The sequence below is a fragment of the Amphibalanus amphitrite genome, unplaced genomic scaffold (genome assembly GCF_019059575.1).
Source record: "Amphibalanus amphitrite isolate SeventyFive unplaced genomic scaffold, NRLGWU_Aamphi_draft 000362F_arrow, whole genome shotgun sequence".
Classification (NCBI taxonomy): domain Eukaryota; kingdom Metazoa; phylum Arthropoda; class Thecostraca; order Balanomorpha; family Balanidae; genus Amphibalanus; species Amphibalanus amphitrite.
Genome location: NW_024881856.1, coordinates 476,183 through 496,146, shown reverse-complemented (window position 1 = coordinate 496,146; position 19,964 = coordinate 476,183). Strand labels below are relative to the sequence as shown.

Genomic DNA, 19,964 nt, shown 5'->3' with positions numbered 1-19,964 from the left:
TTGCACGGTGAGCGCATGACGCGCACGCACGGCCGGCTGTGCGCCTCGCGGCTCAAAGCCCCTTAATGCCGCTGTGACGTAAGGCGGCAGGACATCGGCCATCGCCAGCCAGATTGAAGGTGCAGGCGTCGGACCGCGGCGAGATACTGTCGCGCGCTGGCCAACGATAAACCCATCAGTCGCATATGTCCCACAAAAACGTGAGTGTGGCTTCCGTCGCCGGCACGACACTCAAGCCGTACCGCTCACAAAACTCAATGAAACACGCCTGCCCCGTCCGGTACGCCCTGCGTGTGCCCGGTGCAATGCTGTTGCGCAGCAGGGCCTGCGTGACGTTAAGTAACTGGTAGTCGCCTTCGCACGGGTGTCCACCGCCACGCGGAAAACCCGGACATTCACTGCCCATGCTGGACCAATGTCACTGTCACCCAGCGAGCACTGTCACCGCTAGCCGCACACTGCCCTGATTTCACATGCACCCGGCGCCCCGCCCTCCGCACCCCTCCCCATCTCGCCCTGCCCCCCCTCCCCCTCCCCCCGGTATCCGACCTCTGCGTGCGTGTCTCCCCACCCTCCCCTCCCCGGCAACGGCCGTCCTCGTGTAACCGAACCCGGGTATTGGTGGCCAGAGTGCCCACTCGGCGCCTGTGTAAACACTCCCCCGGTCTAATTCCCGGCGCCCCGAGCCGCCCAGCTGTGCGCCACCTCCCCAACACAGCCGGCCGCCTGCTAGCGAGTGGGACGCGGTGCCGCTGCCGCTCCGCTGATCGTTACCTGCGACAGCCCCGTGACATGCCCTTATTGAACTGCCGAGCGAGTTTACATCACACCACCACTCCGACCCAACTCACCCAAGGTACGATGCTGGTGGGTAACGTTTAACAGAGCCAGGCGCCCTTCCTTCTCGCCTGAGCGCAGCAGCATACCAGGCAAGCTCTGGATACGAGTCCCTCGGCCACACGGCTACCGGATAACAGAACCAGGCGCCCTTCCTCTCAGCCTGAGCGCCGCAGTACGAAACTAACTCAACCAAGTACGATGCTGGTGGGTACCCTTTAACAGAGCCTGACGCCCTTCCTTCTCAGCCTGAGCGCAGCAGCATACCAGGCCAGCTCTGTATACGATTCCCTCGGCCACACATGTACATACATGCTGTTGCTACCGGGTAACAGGGCCAGGCGCCCTTCCTTCTCAGCCTGAGCGCAGCAGCATACCAGGCAAGTCCCGGATACAAGTCCCTCGGCCACACGGCTACCGGGTAAGAGCCAGGCGCCCTTCCTTCTCAGCCTGAGCGCAGCAGCATACCAGGCAAGCTCCGGTTAGGGTCCCTCGGGTTGCTAACGGGTAACGGATCTAGGCACTCTTCCCTCTCAGCCTGAGCGCAGCAGCATACCAGGCAAGCTGTGAATATTTCTTTGTCCATACACGGAAGTCTCGGCTCGGCCCGAGCGCCCGCACACATGCACCACGCCGGTTACCAACCTCGCCCCCGCTCTCTCTCTCTCTCTCTCTCTCTCTCTCTCTCTCTCTCTCTCTCTCTCTCTCTCTCTCTCTCTCTCTCTCTCTCTCTCTCTCCCATTCCCTCTCTATCTTCATCAAAACCAGGCCTCTCGTGTGCCTCCGCACTGCCCCGTACCTTAGCTTTGACGCGTCGACAACAGGCCGACATACACGCACATCATACTGAGGGAAACCACTGTTGACGTCAGTCGCACCCACCTGTCATGTCGTCGGTGTCGGTGATGCGGCAAACCTCAGCGTGCACGCAGCTACACGCTTGTAGTAAGGCGCCCGCTAGTGCTATAAGGTCACAGCCACACCTCAGGTATCGGGCGCTGTCACCAACCCACCATCACTGTCACCATAAATAGTTATCAGCACGAACACCAAATGATGACCATTTTCACTCTACGTCCGTCACCATGGCCGTCGCTGCTCACAAAGGGCAGCCCCCTCCCGTCACCGTCTCCCGCGCCCGTCCCTCGTAAACATCGTTCACTCGCTATCCCTACGCACACACCGCCCTCCCCTCTTCCCGCCCCCTCCCATCCCCACTGCGCCCAAACTGACAGTGTCCCCCCTCACACCTTCATACAGTGCCACTTATCTCCGTCTCACGTGTCGCCCTGTAGCTATCTCGTGTCGCGCCACTAATCCCACAGTAACAACCCCTCGCCGGCCCGTCTGAGCGTCACTGACGGATAGACTGTGCCGCAGCACAGCCGTGCAGTGCGGTACTGCATCCGCTATACACCAGTTATCAGCATTCGGTTGGCTGATGGCATAATTGGGGCGGCAGGCGGTAATACTGTTCGGTCAATCCCGATGAATGCACTAAAATTGTTTATGAGCCGCTCATCTTCAACATTAACTGCGCATGACAAAAAAAAAACTTGCAAAAAACAGCCTATACCTTATAGATTGTAATGTTCACAGCATTTTACTTCCGGTGTTAACACTAAATGCCTACGTTTCCGGAAATACGTTTAATTCGCCTAACTATAGTTTCACGTTCTATCGACCATGCTCATCCATTGTTAATAACGTTGACCTCATTCCTTGTGTTCCAAGCTCCACACGACCTACCGGTAGGCATGGTGATACGATAATCACGCGACGTAACGCCATTAAGCACATACCATACAGGAGCTTCAAACACTGAACGGACAAGTGCAACGTGCAACATGGTCCACTCTCCCCGCCCCTCCTTTCCCGCCCTTCGCCGCCCCACCCGACAGCCGACCACCACAGCGGTGGCCTGTGCGGCGACGGCAACCCGACGGTCCTGGTTTCGGGTACGATCCATAGATCGATCCGTGCTCGGTTCGGTCCGCTGCCGCCGGCCTTGTCGACGTCCTAGCGACCCGCCCGTTCCTTGCCGTCGACCCATACCGCGGCCGAGGCGACGCGGCCACTTCGTGATCAGGTGGTTGAACGCCGACGCGTGTCACGGGGCGGGTGACGTGACGTACACCGGTCGGACCCACGGGCCGTGCTGGGCCACAACACGCAACCACGATCGAGCCTTGGCAGCACGATAGCATGGACCGATAGAGGGAAGTATTGGATAGAGGGACCGATTAGGGATGAATGTGCATTCAAAATGAAGGAAAGGAAAAAATATCGCTCAGTAAAACCGTAAATGGGACGATCGTAGCGTTATCATGCTTGTAATAATATATTAGTAATCACATATCGTGCATTATATTGCTGTGATCGTCCAAAATCAGGCAGCAAAAGTTCCCGTACACTCGTTATCTGCCACTTGCCTTTCAAATTCACGAACATATGGTTTTGTTCAGGCGAGCTCTGCAGCTTATATGTATGTAATTGTCGTGACCTTCAATTCAGGGAAGTGTTTAACAAGCCAACGAACCAACTTTAAGTGCGGTCAAGCACTTCAGACCAACGTTTCTATTGACCCAGCAGACAAGACCTTACCACTCTCCCGATCCTTGCCACCTCCAAAGCTGCATGCGGTAATGACTGCTCCAACGCACTCTGCCAGCTCCCCTGTGTCGATTATGTCTGTTTCCGCTGTGGGTAGCCGACTGATCAGTGCCTGGATTTCAGGTACACTGGCCACTGTCCGGGACTTAAGTTCGATGTGGGCCACTCGTACGCCTGGCTGGTTCAGCACCGACCACAGGTAATGTTCGGTGGCGGGGCGGCTGGCAGCACGGCCAGACAGGTGCAGCAGTGTGTGTGTGGGGGATGTGGAAGGCTGTGGAGACCGAGTAGTAAAGTAATCTTGGTGGATACCTAACTCTTCGTGCGTGCTGTGTGCTAGGAAAACACCTACATATGCACTAGGGTGTATCGTCGAATTTTGATTTTTTTTAATCGTCTTCACTACTAAATTTTATTGGTCCCTGGCATGTTTGAAGCCGTAGGATACCAATCAAAAAAATCTGGGACGAAAACCTAGCCTGCTGCGAGCGGTTGAACGGAAGCCTGTCGGGACGGCGCCAGGCGTTGAAGTCTCCCCGTTAGTTACGCGCACACTAGCACCACGCGGCGGCTGGCGCCGTGCCGCCGCGTTCCCGGTCAGCCGTGTTTTAGCGTTCACTGACGGGTCGAGGTGATTATTCTAAGCTTTCCTAAGAAGCTTTCTGCCCCGCAGCTCATTATTGAGCAAGAATATCGCACAAACTGCATAGAACATTGACATGCAGGTTGTCGGCACATATGGAGAAGGGGATGTTTTGGTTAATGCCTCCTTTAATAGGAAGAGATTGTGGAAGAACAACACATTTCTTTTGGAAATTACTCATCCTCCTTCTTCCTACGTGCCTGCTTTAGTAATCGAAGTACCCCTATTGACTCTACGTTCTTGATTCGGCTGTGGATTTTATGCATGGAATTCCGCTGTATTATATTTTCTCGCTCAATGTCCCCTGAGCTATATTGAGGCGTCACGGGACAGCAATGCTCAGCACACAACCGCAGAGAAAAAGTCAATGTGGCCATGCGTTTTGTATGCCAAAATGTGTGAGCCTTGGTGTGTACCAGCAGCCGTTGTCACCATTGTAATTTTCACGACTTTATCTTTATAAGGATGCAATTTCCCACTTCCTAGTTCCCAGACTGGGTTTGGAGATATTATAGTTTTACAGAAACATTTGGGAATGTCTGTAATGTAAGTTAAAGCGAATACCGAAAGGAATCCACATATTTTCGATTTCCTGTTTGCTGTATTGCTTATTAAATGCCAGACGTCATGATGGCATGGTTGCGATTGATGGTATGCCGGATGGCCAGGGTACGAACTCACGGTAAGTCAGCTTGGCCGGCAGCCATCAACAGGCACAATAGTCTTACACTGATATCGTCACCCTCAGTTATTCGTCACCATTCAGCAACAAGCCCAGAGCTTCGGGCTTTGAACCGTAAGGTACACGTGAAGGAGCAAGACATTGCGCCGATTCGAAGGGCTGGAAGGGCAGCATCGCGGGGGCTGGAATGCGCCTGAGCGGCTGAGACCATCCCATTGGGACGGGGGTGTTCTGGGTGCACTCAGCCGCTCATGCTGGGAAATGCATCCAATGGAGCTCTCCATTCGAATGATTAGGGTGACCTTTAGTCTACAACAAGGAAGGATGACTGTTGGCTGGTCCCGAGGATAGATACAAAGGACAGGTAATGACATCATATAATGAATCGAAGACGGCCCCGGTCCGATCCTCTGATAGAGGTTCATCAACACGTATCTCGTTGTGGACCATTTCGTTTTCCTCCACCGTAGTTTTTGCACCGACCTGAACGGGTTGGAAGGTAACGATGTTCAGAAACCATTAAGATCGTAATTGTATATTCGTTGTATATTCGTTCACTGAGCAGGTAGGACAGGTTCAACACAGTGAAAACCTCATCCTATCATCCAATAATTATAAAGTAGTCTTCATGGAATGGAAAGGCTAACCTAACTCAACGAATATACAATTACGACCTTAATGGTTTCTGAACATCGTAATCTTCCAACCCGTTGAGGTCGGTGCAAAAACCAAGGTGGAGGAAAACGAAATGGTCCACAACGAGATACGTGTTGATGAGCCTCTATCAGAGGATCGGGCCGGGGCCGTCTTCGATTCATTATATGATGTCATTACCTGTCCTTTCTATCCTCGGGACCAGCCAACCATCAATCATCATCCTTCTTTGTTCTAGACTAAAGGTCAGCCTAATTATTCGAAACGGGTGGGGATGGGGTAGAGCTCCATTGGATGCATTTCCCAGCATGAGCGGCTGAGTGCACCCAGAACACCCCCGTCCCAATGGGATGGTCTCAGCCGCTCAGGCGCATTCCAGCCCCCGCGATGCTGCCCTTCCAGCCCTTCGAATCGGCGCAATGTCTTGCTCCTACACCTGTGCCTTACGGTTCAAAGCCCGAAGCTCTGGGCCTGCTGCTGAATGGTGACGAATAACTGAGGGTGACGATATCAGTGTAAGACTATTGTGCCTGTTGATGCCTGCCGGCCAAGCTGACTTACCGTGAGTTCGTACCCTGGCCATCCGGCATACCATCAATCGCAACCATGCCATCATGGCGTCTGGCATTTACTAAGCAATACAGCAAACAGGAAATTCGAAAATATGTGGATTCCTTTCGGTATTAGCTTTTAACTTACATTACAGACATTCCTAAATGTTTCTGTAAAACTATATCTCCAAACCCAGTCTGGGAACTGGGAAGTGGGCAATTGCATCCTTATAAAGATAAAGTCGTGAAAATTACAATGGTGACAACGGCTGCTGGTACACGCCAAGGCTCACACATTTTGGCATACAAAACGCATGACCATATTGACTTTTTCTCTGCAGTTGTGTGCTGAGCATTGCTGTCCCGTGACGCCTCAATATAGCTCAGGGGACATTTAGCGAGAAAATATAATATAGCGGAATTCCATGCATAAAATCGACAGCCGAATCAAGAACGTAGAGTCAATAGGGGTACTTCGATTACTAAAGCAGGCACGTAGGAAGAAGGAGGATGAGTAATTTCCAAGGGAAATGTGTTGTTCTTCCACAATTTCTTCCTATTAAAGGAGGCATTAACCAAAACATCCCCTTCTCCATATGTGCCGACAACCTGCATGTCAATGTTCTATGCAGTTTGTGCGATATTATTGCTCAATAATGAGCTGCGGGGCAGAAAGCTTCTTAGGAAAGCTTAGAATAATCACTTCGACCCGTCAGTGAACGCTAAAACACGGCTGACCGGGAACGCGGCGGCACGGCGCCAGCCGCCGCGTGGTGCTAGTGTGCGCGTAACTAACGGGGAGACTTCAACGCCTGGCGCCGTCCCGACAGGCTTCCGTTCAACCGCTCGCAGCAGGCTAGGTTTTCGTCCCAGATTTTTTTGATTGGTATCCTACGGCTTCAAACATGCCAGGGACCAATAAAATTTAGTAGTGAAGACGATTAAAAAAAATCAAAATTCGACGATACACCCTAATATGCACATAAACAAGCGCATATATGTATATACATTATGTGCAATGCAGTCCAAAAATCGCGGACTAGTAAGGTGCACACGATTTCTGCCCGTGCTTGCCAAATATACCATTAGATCACGGAAACCGATACGGTAATTCTCCATTCAATATTTAGGTCTCTAGTGATGGATGACTGGGGGAAGATGACCGATGAGCGACCGGCCTCGGGAGTGCCTATCTGTATAGCCACGCGCCAGCGAGGGGACCGGGAGAGCTTCTCGGAAGCAGGGTCGATGGGTAAGGGCGTCGCGTCTGCAGAGGTTTGAAGACTGTATAGGTTTCTTCCACGGACTGAAGTTGGGGAGTGATCGGTCGGCTATGACACCCCGCAGCTCCATCCGTGACTAACAGTGGCGCAGTGGAGCGCTGCAAATGCCGCGGTGGAGCGCCACTAACGCCGCTGTGGACCGCCACAATCGCCGCAGTCCGATCCGATCAGCTCCGCTGGTCCCTGGGGTGCGGGGGAAGGGTAGGAGGGCGGAGCAGAAACCAGCGACCGCTGGTTTCTGCCGTAAAATGAACCGCTTGCAATCGCAGACTCACAGTGGGCCAGGCGCATCAAAAAAGCGGAATTAAGTCGAAAATCAACTTCGGTGAAATTCCTGTAATTATGAAATAGAGTATTGTAAAAATGTCCAAAGTTTCCGAATAAGCAAGTTTCCTTTCCCCAATGCCAAGGCAGATAATGCTATAACGTCGCAAAGTAGGACTTACCGACTGGAGATGGAAATGACTGCTGTGTACCATATTCCGTTCCCCTGATTCAAAAGCTCTCAGCGTAAAATTATTAAAGTTATTCCGTACAAAATAGCTTTAAAAAAACAGCAAGTATTTCTGCGCATGTTTCTCGTACTCAAGTTCCCGGGAACTATTTCATGCTTACTAGTAGCGGTGGGGTTTACAGTGCCTGTTCGGAACCGTGGTAGTGCAACGACGCAATGAATTTATATAAGGATATAAAGAAAACGTCACCGAACAACACGAAGATATTTGCTGCCTGACTTTCCTCAAGGTGTATAGCTTGCTGCCCAATGCAAATATTTTGCGCATTTTTGCGCGAAATGGACAAATAAGGGTTTAACCCTCGCCGGCATAGGCCGTTTTGCATCCCTCGACGGCACAGGGGGATGCGACCCTCCTCGCGTTTGGCCCCTAATTGAGCTAGAGCCTCGCGGAAAAAACCATCGTGTAGGTCGTCACGAGACGAAGCCAACGGTACCCGGTTTTAAGGTCATAGGTCAAATGGTGACCTCTGAGGTCAGGTCAATGGCCGAAAGTCGGGACCTGTTAGAACGTCGTATAGTGTGGCTGCTAAGGGGTTTTTCGGGATGTTGATCACGAATATCATGTTAGTTTTGATCACAGATGATGTCTTCATGCATTTAGGCCAGGTCGGGTCAGCTCAGGTCAGGTCAACCAGTATGGGTCCTGCCGGGTATTCGTAGTAGGTGTCAACCCGCCTCTGACAGCTTCGTAACATGTTACGAAGGCACCAAAACTACTTCGTAAATGTTCAAATGGTTCCTAAATTCGAATTCAGCTCCAAAACTAGCCCAGAAACATGTAAAACTCGAAAAAGTGAACCGAGGTCATCGAAGCTTAATGACCTGACCTGACCTCCAGGTGACCTTTACACCCACTCTAATGCATGGGACCAACATCATATCACATGTTTGAACGCTTGAAACCACGAAAAGACTGCAAACGCGCGGCCAATGCGGCATAGTGCCCGCCTGTCCCAGGCATATGTGCAGCGCAGAAATTAAATAATGACGTCATAGGTCAGTGACCTAGCGTAACCAATCAAATTTGAAAATGGATATCGGATTCGGCTTTAGCATGATATTTTACCCTGTAATGAATCATTTTTGGCACCGCAGCTGTGCTCATTGATTTAATTCCGCTTTTTTGAAGCGCCTGGCCCACTGTGAGACTGATCCAGCCTATCCCACAGCTTGATGCGGCATAATGTCAAACTTGAAACTCTAATGCTGTCATAGCCAATGAGATTACAGACGGGCTTACAGCTACTTTGCCAACTAAGCTGCAATCACTCCACCAGACTTTGCTAAAGCGACTTTCTTGATTCCAGTGAAGTGCGATTCTTAACCGAGAGTACACATGCCAAATTTATCTCCTCCTCCTCCTCCTCCTCTCCCTCCTCCTCCTCCTCCTCCTCTTTTTTTCTTTCTTTCTCTTTCTTTCTCTTTCTTTCTCTTTCTTTCTTTCTTTCTCTTTCTCGCCCTCTCTCTCTCTCTCTCTCTCTCTCTCTCTCTCTCTCTCTCAGTCACTGTTCGGAACTTTGTTACGAGCGAGCGAGCGCAGCGAGCGAAGCGAGTCTTTTCAATACCTACCAGTAAAACGCCGTTTGGGCGAAGAACGAGCGAGCGAGATAGTGAGCCCTGCACGTGCGGAAGGGCGAGAGGGTGCTTCCAACGGGCTTGCGCAAAGCACCCTTCTAACTGGTCGCTAGCGGTGTGCCAAATTTGAAAGCAATCGGCCCAGCCGTTCCTGAGATCTGGAAGCGGCATTCTGCACGTGCGCACGTGCAAACGGAGTCCAAAATGACTTTTGCACGGCACCCTACTAACTGGTCCCCAACCGTGTACCAAATTTGAGCGCAATCGGCCCAGCCGTTCTCGAGATCTGGAAACGCCCCCTGCACGTGCGCACGTGCAGTAGCACCCTAACCGCAACACATGGGAATGCATTGCCTGGTGGGTGCTTACCTGCATGACAAATTTCAGCGAAATCGCCCCAGTAATTACCGAGTTATTGAAATGGGAACAAATTTGGCACCTCTTCTTTTTTGCATTTTGCACGTGCAGTGGGGGTCACTCACATAGATCAAGAGTATCCGACCTTTGGTAGAACGGATGCAGCTACCCTTTAAAATTACCGCAAGACAATCGCCCAAGCGGCTGTTGAGATATGAGCCTCTCAAAATCACTAATTTTGCAAAACAGCTTGAACACCCTTGACTTTTCACGTGGCACGTGCCACGACGGTCACTGAGATGTATCGAAAGTAGTCAATTACGGGGTAGAAGGGATGGGGCTACCCAGCAAAAAAGACCGAAGGCCAATCGGTCTAGCGGTTGCTGAGATATAAGCCTCTCAAAAGCGTTACAGGCCGGGCCGGGCCGGGCCGGGCCGGGCCGCTCATACTGAGATTTTTCCGTTATTACGAGCGAGCGAGCGCAGCGAGCGAAGTGAGTCTTTTCAATATAACGGAAAAATCTCAGTATGAGCGGCCCGGCCCGGCCCGGCCCGGCCTGTAACGCTTTTGAGAGGCTTATATCTCAGCAACCGCTAGACCGATTGGCCTTCGGTCTTTTTTGCTGGGTAGCCCCATCCCTTCTACCCCGTAATTGACAGACTTGTGACAGCTCAAGAAAAAAGTGAGCTCGCTCAGCTCAACTCCGTCTTATCCGCTCCCGCTCAGCTCCCGCTCAGTTTAACGCGGCTCAGCTCAGCTCACGTTCCGCTCAAACCGGCTGCGCTCCGCTCACGCTCAGCTCAGCTCAGCTCAGTTTCCGCTCAGCTCAGCTCAGCTCAGATTCCGCTCAGCTCAGCTCAGCTCAGTTTCCGCTCAGCTCAGTTCAGTTTCCGCTCAGCTCAGCTCAGTTTCCGCTCAGCTCAGCTCAGCTCAGCTCAGTTTCCGCTCAGCTCAGCTCAGCTCAACTCAGTTCGCGTTCAGCTCAGCTCAGTTTCCGCTCAATTCAGCTCAGCTCAGTTTCCGCTCAGTTAAATTCACGCTCAGATCGTTCAGTCGTTCTTTTAAAATCGTATACGCCTAAAAAACAGACCAACTCTTGGCACATAAGTAAGTCTCCTCCAACAAGGAGCGAGGCAACTTACACAATGGGCAAAAGAGATAAGCTCATTAAAACCTTGAGACTTTGCGAGTCGTGCGTCTACTTGGACTCAGACTACATGAAATGGACTGTTCTTGGCAGTGTTATCACATGTTATCACAGTGTGCACCCGCGACAATCACCGCAGTGCACTCACAACTGGCACATGACGAGCATCAATTGAAACATGTTCTGTTCAGTGTTCATGGCTTAACCCGCGCGGGGCTGGGGGGTAAATTTTACCCCCCCTCGCGAATTTTTGCAATATCTCAAAAACGGCGGCGCGCAGAGCCGCCAAACTTTCAGTACCTTTTCTTACATCAATTTGACGCGTTCCCTGAAAATTTGAGCGAAATCCTTTGGATTTTTTTTTTTTGAGAAAATGACGTTTTAGTGACGTCATGTTCGCCATTTTCGCCTCCAAAACGGCAAAATTTCAAACGCCGCTAACATCTTCATTTTTAAGGGAATCAAGACGTAACAAAAAAGGTTATACGTGATTCTAATTTGTCTATCAAATTGCTATCTCAGTTTTTGAAATTTTTTATTTTGGCCCAATTTTTTTTTTCTAAAAAAAACTGACTTTTTGGGAAAATAATTACAAATCCAAAATTTTGCGTGTATCGAAAAAACGGAATATATGTCAGAGAAGTGGTCCATTTGCACCATACATACCAATTTTTAAAAGAATCGGTTAAAAAAACGTGGGAGTTATTCAAAATTTTATGACGTCACGACAAACAATTGTTTGAAAAAATGAATTTTTTGGAAGTTCTAGACCTCGTACCTTAACAAAAATAGCACCATTCGATTTGCCGTGAAAAACTGCATCAGATAGACACCTTTTTAGGCGTTAACAACCAACTTCAAAATTTGACCTCACTTGACCTGACCTTGACCTGACCTCGACCTGAAATTCATCCAGATGTGGTCCATATCACTTATTGAGTGTGCCTATTGAATTCTATGAATAAAATGACCCATAAAACATGTGTCGCACATGCCCTTTTCTATATTTTGTTTTTTGGTGAACTGACCTGACCTGACCTGACCTGACCTGACCTGACCTGACCTTGACCTTGACCTCGGAATGATATTGTATGCAACGAATATTGTCTTGGTAGCCTAAGAACACGTTTTGGGCAATCAGTCTCAGTCCATGACTCCATTCCTCGGCAACTACGGTGCAAGGCCGATACTGTGGAAACTTGCAATTTGTACCCTTGACCTGACCTTGACCTTGACCTCAAACTTTAAATTAAGTAGGGGAGAGTGGGGTAATTTGGCCGGTGGTGTAAATTGGCCGCCCCCACCTGTACGATGTCTAATAAAAGTGAGTGAAATAACTCGAATCTCTATTCATTTGTCATGGGTAGAAATAACTGGAGGACAAATGTCAAAACTTTGCCCCTCGTAGTTTTATTCAAAATTAATAAAACGTTAATTTCATTAGAAAATGGTAACTTTTACTTCTGTTTACAAAGTTGTATAACATGTAGTATTTGGGCTAAAAACGAATTCAGACATTATAGCGCCATTCTTGGGGGTGTTCAGCGGTTCCAAGAGCAATTTTATCTAATTCCGTAAAGCCGTGATGACTTTATAGACAAAAATTTTCAGAATGGCAATATGGGGTAATTTGGCCGGGACTAGCGGGGCAACTTGGCCGGTGCGCTCATGGTCACTATGCTGGGACGGCTGAGTTTTCATGGTCAATTGTACCATAAATGACATGATTCATGACCAACTTTGACTGCTTTGATGCCTTACTTCCGATTGGTCAACTGTAAGAGCATGTGACGTCATCAAAGGTTACCAACCGTTTTCTGCTAATAAATCCTTACATAAAAATGGTACAGCCGCACAAATGGTCTCATTCTGTTCAGCTCGCCAAGGCGCATCGAATGATATGCATGATGACCTTGAAATCACGTGACCTTGAGGTCAAGCGACCTGATGCAACGTGACCTGAGGTCAACCTTTGACCTTGACTTCTCAAGGTCAACACATATATCTTTCGATGCGGACTGACGAGAAAATTACGATGGTACTCGAAATTTTGGCCTAGCTTCATTACTTCAAAAGTTATTCGTAAAAAAACTGTGATCGCATCTAGAGCCGCTAATTTGGCTATTTTGACCTCTGTGACACCTGAGCCAACCTCCAAAATGCGGCAAATGCGTCATAGGACACACGTCATTGCTGAATCTGAAGCTGACTCGCAATATAACAGAAAATCCCGACCGCAAACTAACACCGGCCAAATTGCCCCACACCCCCGGCCAAATAACCCTGCTAGTGGGGCAATTTGGCCGCCTTGCAGACCTTTGTAATGCGTCACAATTTCAATATAAGTAATTACTCTATCATTTCAAGTTCACTGTCCAGTAAAGTAAGATGAATGCGACACCTGCCAGCGTTGAGAAAATGCAGAAATGTGTCGTCAATTTTAAGTTATATCGTTTTCTAAAAAAAGCGGCCAAATTACCCCACTCTCCCCTACATATTTTTAGTTGTTCGTGATGAGATCTTTCGATTGGCGTTTGAATTTTCCAAATCGGACCATTAGTTCGGGAGATAACACTGGTCTTCCAATTTCCATGCAATATGGATGAAAGAAATTAAGCTTGATTAGTGATTACTGATTACTATTGATTTCTTTAGAGTTTTGATATTTTTAAGTGCGATCACGAAGGCAGTGTAATTGCTCACTCCATAGCTAGCTCATAGCTGAAGCATCAAAGCCGGAGTTAATTTCCAAGCATGAACTGAAAAGAATTAGAACTGGATCAGCTCAGCTCAGCTCGCTCAGCTCAGCTCAGCTCAATCGGCTCAGCTCAGCTCAGCTCAGCTCAATCAGCTCAGCTCAGCTCAATCAGCTCAGCTCAATCAGCTCAGCTCAGCTCAGCTCAGCTCGCTCAGCTCAGCTCAGCTCAGCTCAGCTCAAGTTCATTCAGCTCAGCTCAGCTCAAGCTCATTCAGCTCAGCTCAGACAGCAGCTCAGCTCAATGCATTACTGAGCCGGCTCAGCTCACAGCTCAACAATTTGGCAAAATGTTGAGCCGGCTCATGAGCTGAGCTGATTTTTGAGCCGGCTCAACTGAGCTGATCACAAGTCTGGTAATTGACTACTTTCGATACATCTCAGTGACCGTCGTGGCACGTGCCACGTGAAAAGTCAAGGGTGTTCAAGCTGTTTTGCAAAATTAATGATTTTGAGAGGCTCATATCTCAACAGCCGCTTGGGCGATTGTCTTGCGGTAATTTTAAAGGGTAGCTGCATCCGTTCTACCAAAGGTCGGATACTCTTGATCTATGTGAGTGACCCCCACTGCACGTGCAAAATGCAAAAAAGAAGAGGTGCCAAATTTGTTCCCATTTCAATAACTCGGTAATTACTGGGGCGATTTCGCTGAAATTTGTCATGCAGGTAGGCACCCACCAGGCAATGCATTCCCATGTGTTGCGGTTAGGGTGCTACTGCACGTGCGCACGTGCAGGGGGCGCTTCCAGATCTTGAGAACGGCTGGGCCGATTGCGCTCAAATTTGGTACACGGTTGGGGACCAGTTAGTAGGGTGCCGTGCAAAAGTCAGTTTGGACCCCGTTTGCACGTGCGCACGTGCAGAATGCCGCTTCCAGATCTCGGGAACGGCTGGGCCGATTGCGCTCAAATTTGGCACACAGCTACCGACGGGTTAGAAGGGTGCTTTGCACAAGTCCGTTGGAAGTACCTTCTCGCCGTTCCGCACGTGCAGGGCTCACTATCTCGCTCGCTCGTTCTTCGCCCAAAAGGCGTTTTACTGGTAACGTACATGCCTTCTGCGCCTTTTATCAGCAAAAAAAACGTGGATTTCATTATTTAATTGGTTAGTTAAAAACTTCGGACTCCTACCAATTAGGCAAAGGCAGTTAGTTGCCTCACGACAGTTGGTAATACCTACTCCTCGCCACTATCCGTCACCTAGCCTGACTTCTCACAGCACTTCGGGCCTATGAGTCGTGCCGTGCCGTGGGGAGTGGGCAGCAGAGACCAGCTGCCCCGGTGCCCACCCTCTCCGCTCCCCAGCCACGGCGCGCGGGCTGCGGCGTGGCACACTTGTGTCTCGAACGTGACCGGAACCAGGTGCGGCCTGTCGCCCGGGCAGCCGACCAGAGCGTTAGGGTATTCGGGCACCCGTATCAATGTCTGCGCGCCCTGTCTGTCCGGCCTGTCTGCCGAGTGTCTCCCACCCTGTCTGGTGTCTGCCCGCCTGTCTGCCTGGCTGTATCCCGCCTGTGTCTGCCCGCCTATCTGCCGGGCGTCTCAAACGTCGGACGAGGTGGCTGCTGGTTGGATGTTGTCACTATGCACATACGGCTGGCTGGTGGATGTCCGGAGGTGGGAAGCGAAAGAGCCACGAGAGTGGCGTGACAAAGTCAGAAGGACGGAAGAATAGCCGGAGTACCTATTAATGCTTTTCGTATATGAAAAGAGTATTGGGAAGTCAAATGTTACATGAGGGTTGGAGAAACTTTTCCAACTGCATTGTACAATTACGAGCGATCCACATTCTCAAATTGCGTGTTGATTAGGTCGTAAGCTTGCATAGACCATTGACCAAGTTTTATTAGGCTAATTTTCATTCCTGAATCAATATATGTAGGCTTACCTATGTAGGCAGCCATGGTTGTGTAAAATGCTTGGTTTGACTGTTTTACTGAAGGGAGAATAACTGTGGGTAGAGTATCAGGCTCAAAACGAAGCATCAGATCAGTGTTGTTTATATATCAGTGTTTTTATATACCTTGTATCAGATATGAATTTTGTTTTGTTCCAATGTCATGCATTTCATATGACGACAGTCGACAAGCCAAATTATATTTGATCATGCACACTGTCATAATCGTTTCATTTTTTTTGTCTCCGTTTTAAAGCTGTGCTTAAACTATCCCGTTCACGTTTTCACTGTTGCCTAACCCTTCCTGTAAATGCATGCACCCAAGGATCATGGCTACATAGTCGGAACCATTCCGCCTGCCACTGACCTACCGAGCTTCTGTCCTGCCGAGTGGCTGCATTGACAAATGGTTCCAGTCCATGCCTGGCACTGAAGGACACCTCGGTCAAATTGGGCCGGGCGCGAACGACAGGAACACGGGCAGTAGCATTAAAACTGCGCCGCCCAATCCAGTTAAAAGCACCGCACAAATGACAGCAGGAGACTTTATGTTCTTTGGGGAGGCCCCAGATTTACGCAGAATGCCTCATCCGACAGTAACCATTAACTGGGGACCAGATTTGCCACTCGGGATGATTAAAATGCTGTGTATCATAACTGTTGTTTGTTGGAAGTTGAGAAATTTTCAGTTGAACGTTCGCCATAAAAGTTTTATGCTCTAGAATCACGTCGAGTAAAGCACTGCCGCGAGTTTTCGCCACCTTAAATGTTTCTTTATGATAAACGTTGAACCGATACTGTATTGCTAGTTCTTACAAATTACCATATGCCTCTCTCACTTATCCGGTAAAAGCGGACTGCTTATGTAGACCTTGCTCTTGCTGACCTGATGTGACTCCATGTATGACCTGCGTGTCCCCCCCCCCCTCGGCAGGTGAGCCGCACTCATGTGGGTCACGTGACAGTGACCCCCCGCGGTGCGGACCTCCAGTCGGCGCCTGTCGATGTCGTCGACCGGGCCCGAGAGGTGACCTCGGTGACCCGAGCACCGCCCAAGCCAATGTCACCCCGAGGCGGCATCGCCGGCTACACAGGTCAGTGGCGTGACGTCATCGCCGAGACGCCGAACCCTACTCAGCTCTGTTTTGCTCCACACACGGACCGGTGCAGACCCACACCCACCCTGCTACGGCCGGCCACCGTCCGTGCCGGCCTGCAGCACCGCATGACCAGCCGCGCGGGGCAGCACTTTCCTCCACAGACACCGCACTCTATCGCGCTGTATTCTCTGCAAACAGTCGCCCACTCCAAGTACCCCGCGGGTCGATTACCTACTCCCCCGGATGGACGCTAGTCCCGGCCGGATTCGACCACTCTCCCGGTAGCCCGAACGGAGGCAGGCACGACGACACGACTCCGTGAGTCTGGCTGGTCCAGTCACGGTTCACATCTCCGTGAGAAGCGCCGACCGCGATCGGACGAACCGCGCGCGTGGGAGAGATCCCGTCACGATATCGAGAGACGAGACATGCCTCTGGGACGGACACGGAGCCGGGAACGGCGGACTGCGCCGCTGAGCCGGTACAGATGTGCGGAGACGTGAATGGGAGCGCAGGAGGTAAACTTGATGATCTGGGTATAAATCTTTGTCTGTGATAAACAGTTTTTGTTATATCGATTTCTTGCCATCGCCATAAGCTGCTCAGGTGAGAACACATTTCCACCTTGTCAATTGTCGCAACAATACCATGATTACAATCCCTGTTGATTGTTCGGCCTTTACTGTTGAGTGTTGAGCCTTTTAGTGTCCTTATGCTTTATGCAGCCTATCGATCTCCATTTCCAGCTGCGACAGGCACCGCTCAGCAAATGTCACTAGTCTGGGACAGCCGGCCGTGGTTGCTGCCAACATACACAGACACACCAAGTCCTACACACAAACTGACGCGCAAAACACAAATACACACAACACACTACACACAGTGCCAGTCATATTGGGCCAGACGGTATCCGATCAATGTTTGGCTGCCCACGGTGTCCGTCAGTCCGACCGGCCATGTTCTGTAGGTCACTACACGTCATGAGGCAGTTACGGGTGATTTGTAACTTGGGGTGGCGCACAGAAACGAACATGGAGAGAAAAATAGAGAGAGAGAGAGAGAGAGAGAGAGAGAGAGAGAGAGAGAGAGAGAGAGGGAGGAAAAGAGAGGGAAAGAGATAGAGAGAGAAAGGGAAAGAGAGGGAAAGAGAGAGAGAGAGAGAGAGAGAGAGAGAGAGAGAGAGAGAGAGAGAGAGAGAGAGAGAGAGAGAGAGAGAGAGAGAGCTCAAACGCAGGGAATTAATACAATTTAGGATTTGACATAACTAGGCAATTTTATTAGGCACAGCAAGATATCACAATGATAAAAGGGTCGTTTTCTATTTTCAATCACCCACTAATGACCATCGTGTGATTAGAGGCTTCCGTGACTTTAGAAACAATGCATAATGCACAATGCACATTGTCGTGTATTGCTCTGGAAACACATCAATACAGGAACGAGGTATCGCATGCAGCCATGCTTGCATCAGAAGTAGAACCCGGCATCCATTCATCAGAACAGAAACATGAGGGTCATTCTAATGTCGCCTGCAGGCTGGTACTAAATTTCTGCCCGCGTTTGCCGTTAGTGGTTCGTCTTGTCTACCATTATCTAGCGTCCCTTTCTCACTACAGGTTTCGTTCCGGGAAGCCGGTATGTGGTCGGCACCAACTACCGCAAGGCCTGCGACGACTGCTTCAGCGACATGGAGCGGCGGACTGCCGAGCGTCGGGAGCGCGAGGAGCACGCGCGCCGCAGCCGCTCGCTCGGCAGGGCCTCGGCCAGTCGGCGGGCGGTCCGCGAGACGGGCGCCGCCGCTCCCGCCGCCCCCGCCCCCGCCCTGAGCAACGGCGCCGTCAGCAGCGCGCTAGACGCCAAGTTCAGCCGCTACTCGGCTCATAGCAAAGGTGAGATTCGCCGGTGACATTGGTCTGAACTTCAACCAGATGAAATGAGTTTATACGGTCCTCAAACATGCGTGCCTCTATAGGTCGTTCGAGCTTCTAATGATCTATGCTCTTAGTTCTCGTTGTTTGTGTGTCGTGTTTATTTTTCCTAATGCTTACCGTGCATATGAAATATTCAGGTTTATTTTTTATTAGGCGAGACCACAACGTAATCAAAAACAATTCACTCAGCGTCACACGAATCACGGAACGTTGCGTGGCACCACTCCAATCCGCTTGCATAACTTTGAAACTTGGGACAGGTCGGGAATGGCTTCTGGTTCTGCATTTCGGCATGCTTGTAGTAACGTGTGTAGAAGGGAAGAGCATTCAGCGCGAAAATATTCCGACTCATTTGAAATTATTCATCATCTTCGTCTCCTTCTCTGACTTCCGTCTCACTCTCATTCATCCGTTTGCTGTTATCTTCCAATGCACTATCGCTCGCCTTCTCCTCCTCACTCATTTTACTCTCGACCCTCTTCTTCTCGTCCTCCTCCTCGTCCTCCTTGTCATCCTCCTTTCTCCCCTGATCCAGGATCTCCTTCCACTCTGCGTCTGTCAGCTCCCGCTCCTGCTCCTCCTCCTCCTGCTCTGCCCTGTTCCGCTCCTCCTCTCTCTCGGCTCGTACCTCCTCTACCAGTGGACGGAGTCGCAGCAGACGGTTCTCAGCTCGACACCGCAGCACTACCGTACGCGCCGCCTGCACGAACCTCTCCAGAGCCGCCAGGCGGAACGGCCACGGCCGGTTCAGGTAGACGTCGTAAGAAGGATGCCGCCAGAGCGCCGGCTGGTCGGCGTCCCGCAGCAACTTCTTGTTGACCAGGTGGACGACTGGTAGGCCGGAGTGCGGCGGTGCTGCGGTCGTCTGGCTGACCATCCTGCCGTACTGTTCCCAGAGATGGCCCCGCTCCGTCAGGATGGCGTTCCTTTCGAGGGTGGTTAGCGGTCGCTGTCCGCGGCGGACCTCTGTCCTCTCGGCCAGTCGTGTGGCCCGCTGTAGACCGGCTCGACTGAAGCGGCGTGCTTGCTCGCGGTTGGCCGCAGCCAGAGAGCTCTCTGATCGCTCGAGGAAAGTCTGTTGGACCACTACACTGGCAGCGAACTTCTGCAGCAGCAGTTTGGCCACGTCTCCGTGTGTGGTGAGATCGAGCTCACCGAGGGGGGGTCCGTCTCCCGCCGCCAGGAAACACAGGTCGTGTTTCGGCCCGAGCGCCCCGGCCGGCGGCTGGACAGGACTGGTACGGGGCTGGACGGAGGGTGGTCTCTTGGCGGCCAGTCTGTCTCTCCTCAGCCCCGGTACGCAGCGGGCGGCCACGGTGCAGGTGGCTGGCGTGACGCCGCAGTCGGAGAGGAACAGTCGCAGGGTGGTGCGGGCCGTGCTGTACTGACGTGGCCGGTAGGTGAGCGTCAGGTGCAGCACCG

At 50.9% G+C, this 19,964-nt stretch overlaps 1 protein-coding gene across 2 annotated transcripts in view; it reads left to right on the top strand.

The window, feature by feature from the left end:
- Positions 1 to 19,964, top strand: part of LOC122389570 (protein FAM166B-like) — a 32,141-nt gene that overhangs the window by 10,026 nt on the left and 2,151 nt on the right. For both annotated transcript variants that reach the window (XM_043381727.1, XM_043381728.1), the window contains exons 2-4: positions 3,574 to 3,649; positions 16,446 to 16,605; positions 18,228 to 18,500. In XM_043381727.1, the coding sequence (XP_043237662.1) occupies positions 3,574 to 3,649; positions 16,446 to 16,605; positions 18,228 to 18,500 (509 nt within the window). The remainder of the gene's footprint in view (positions 1 to 3,573; positions 3,650 to 16,445; positions 16,606 to 18,227; positions 18,501 to 19,964) is intronic.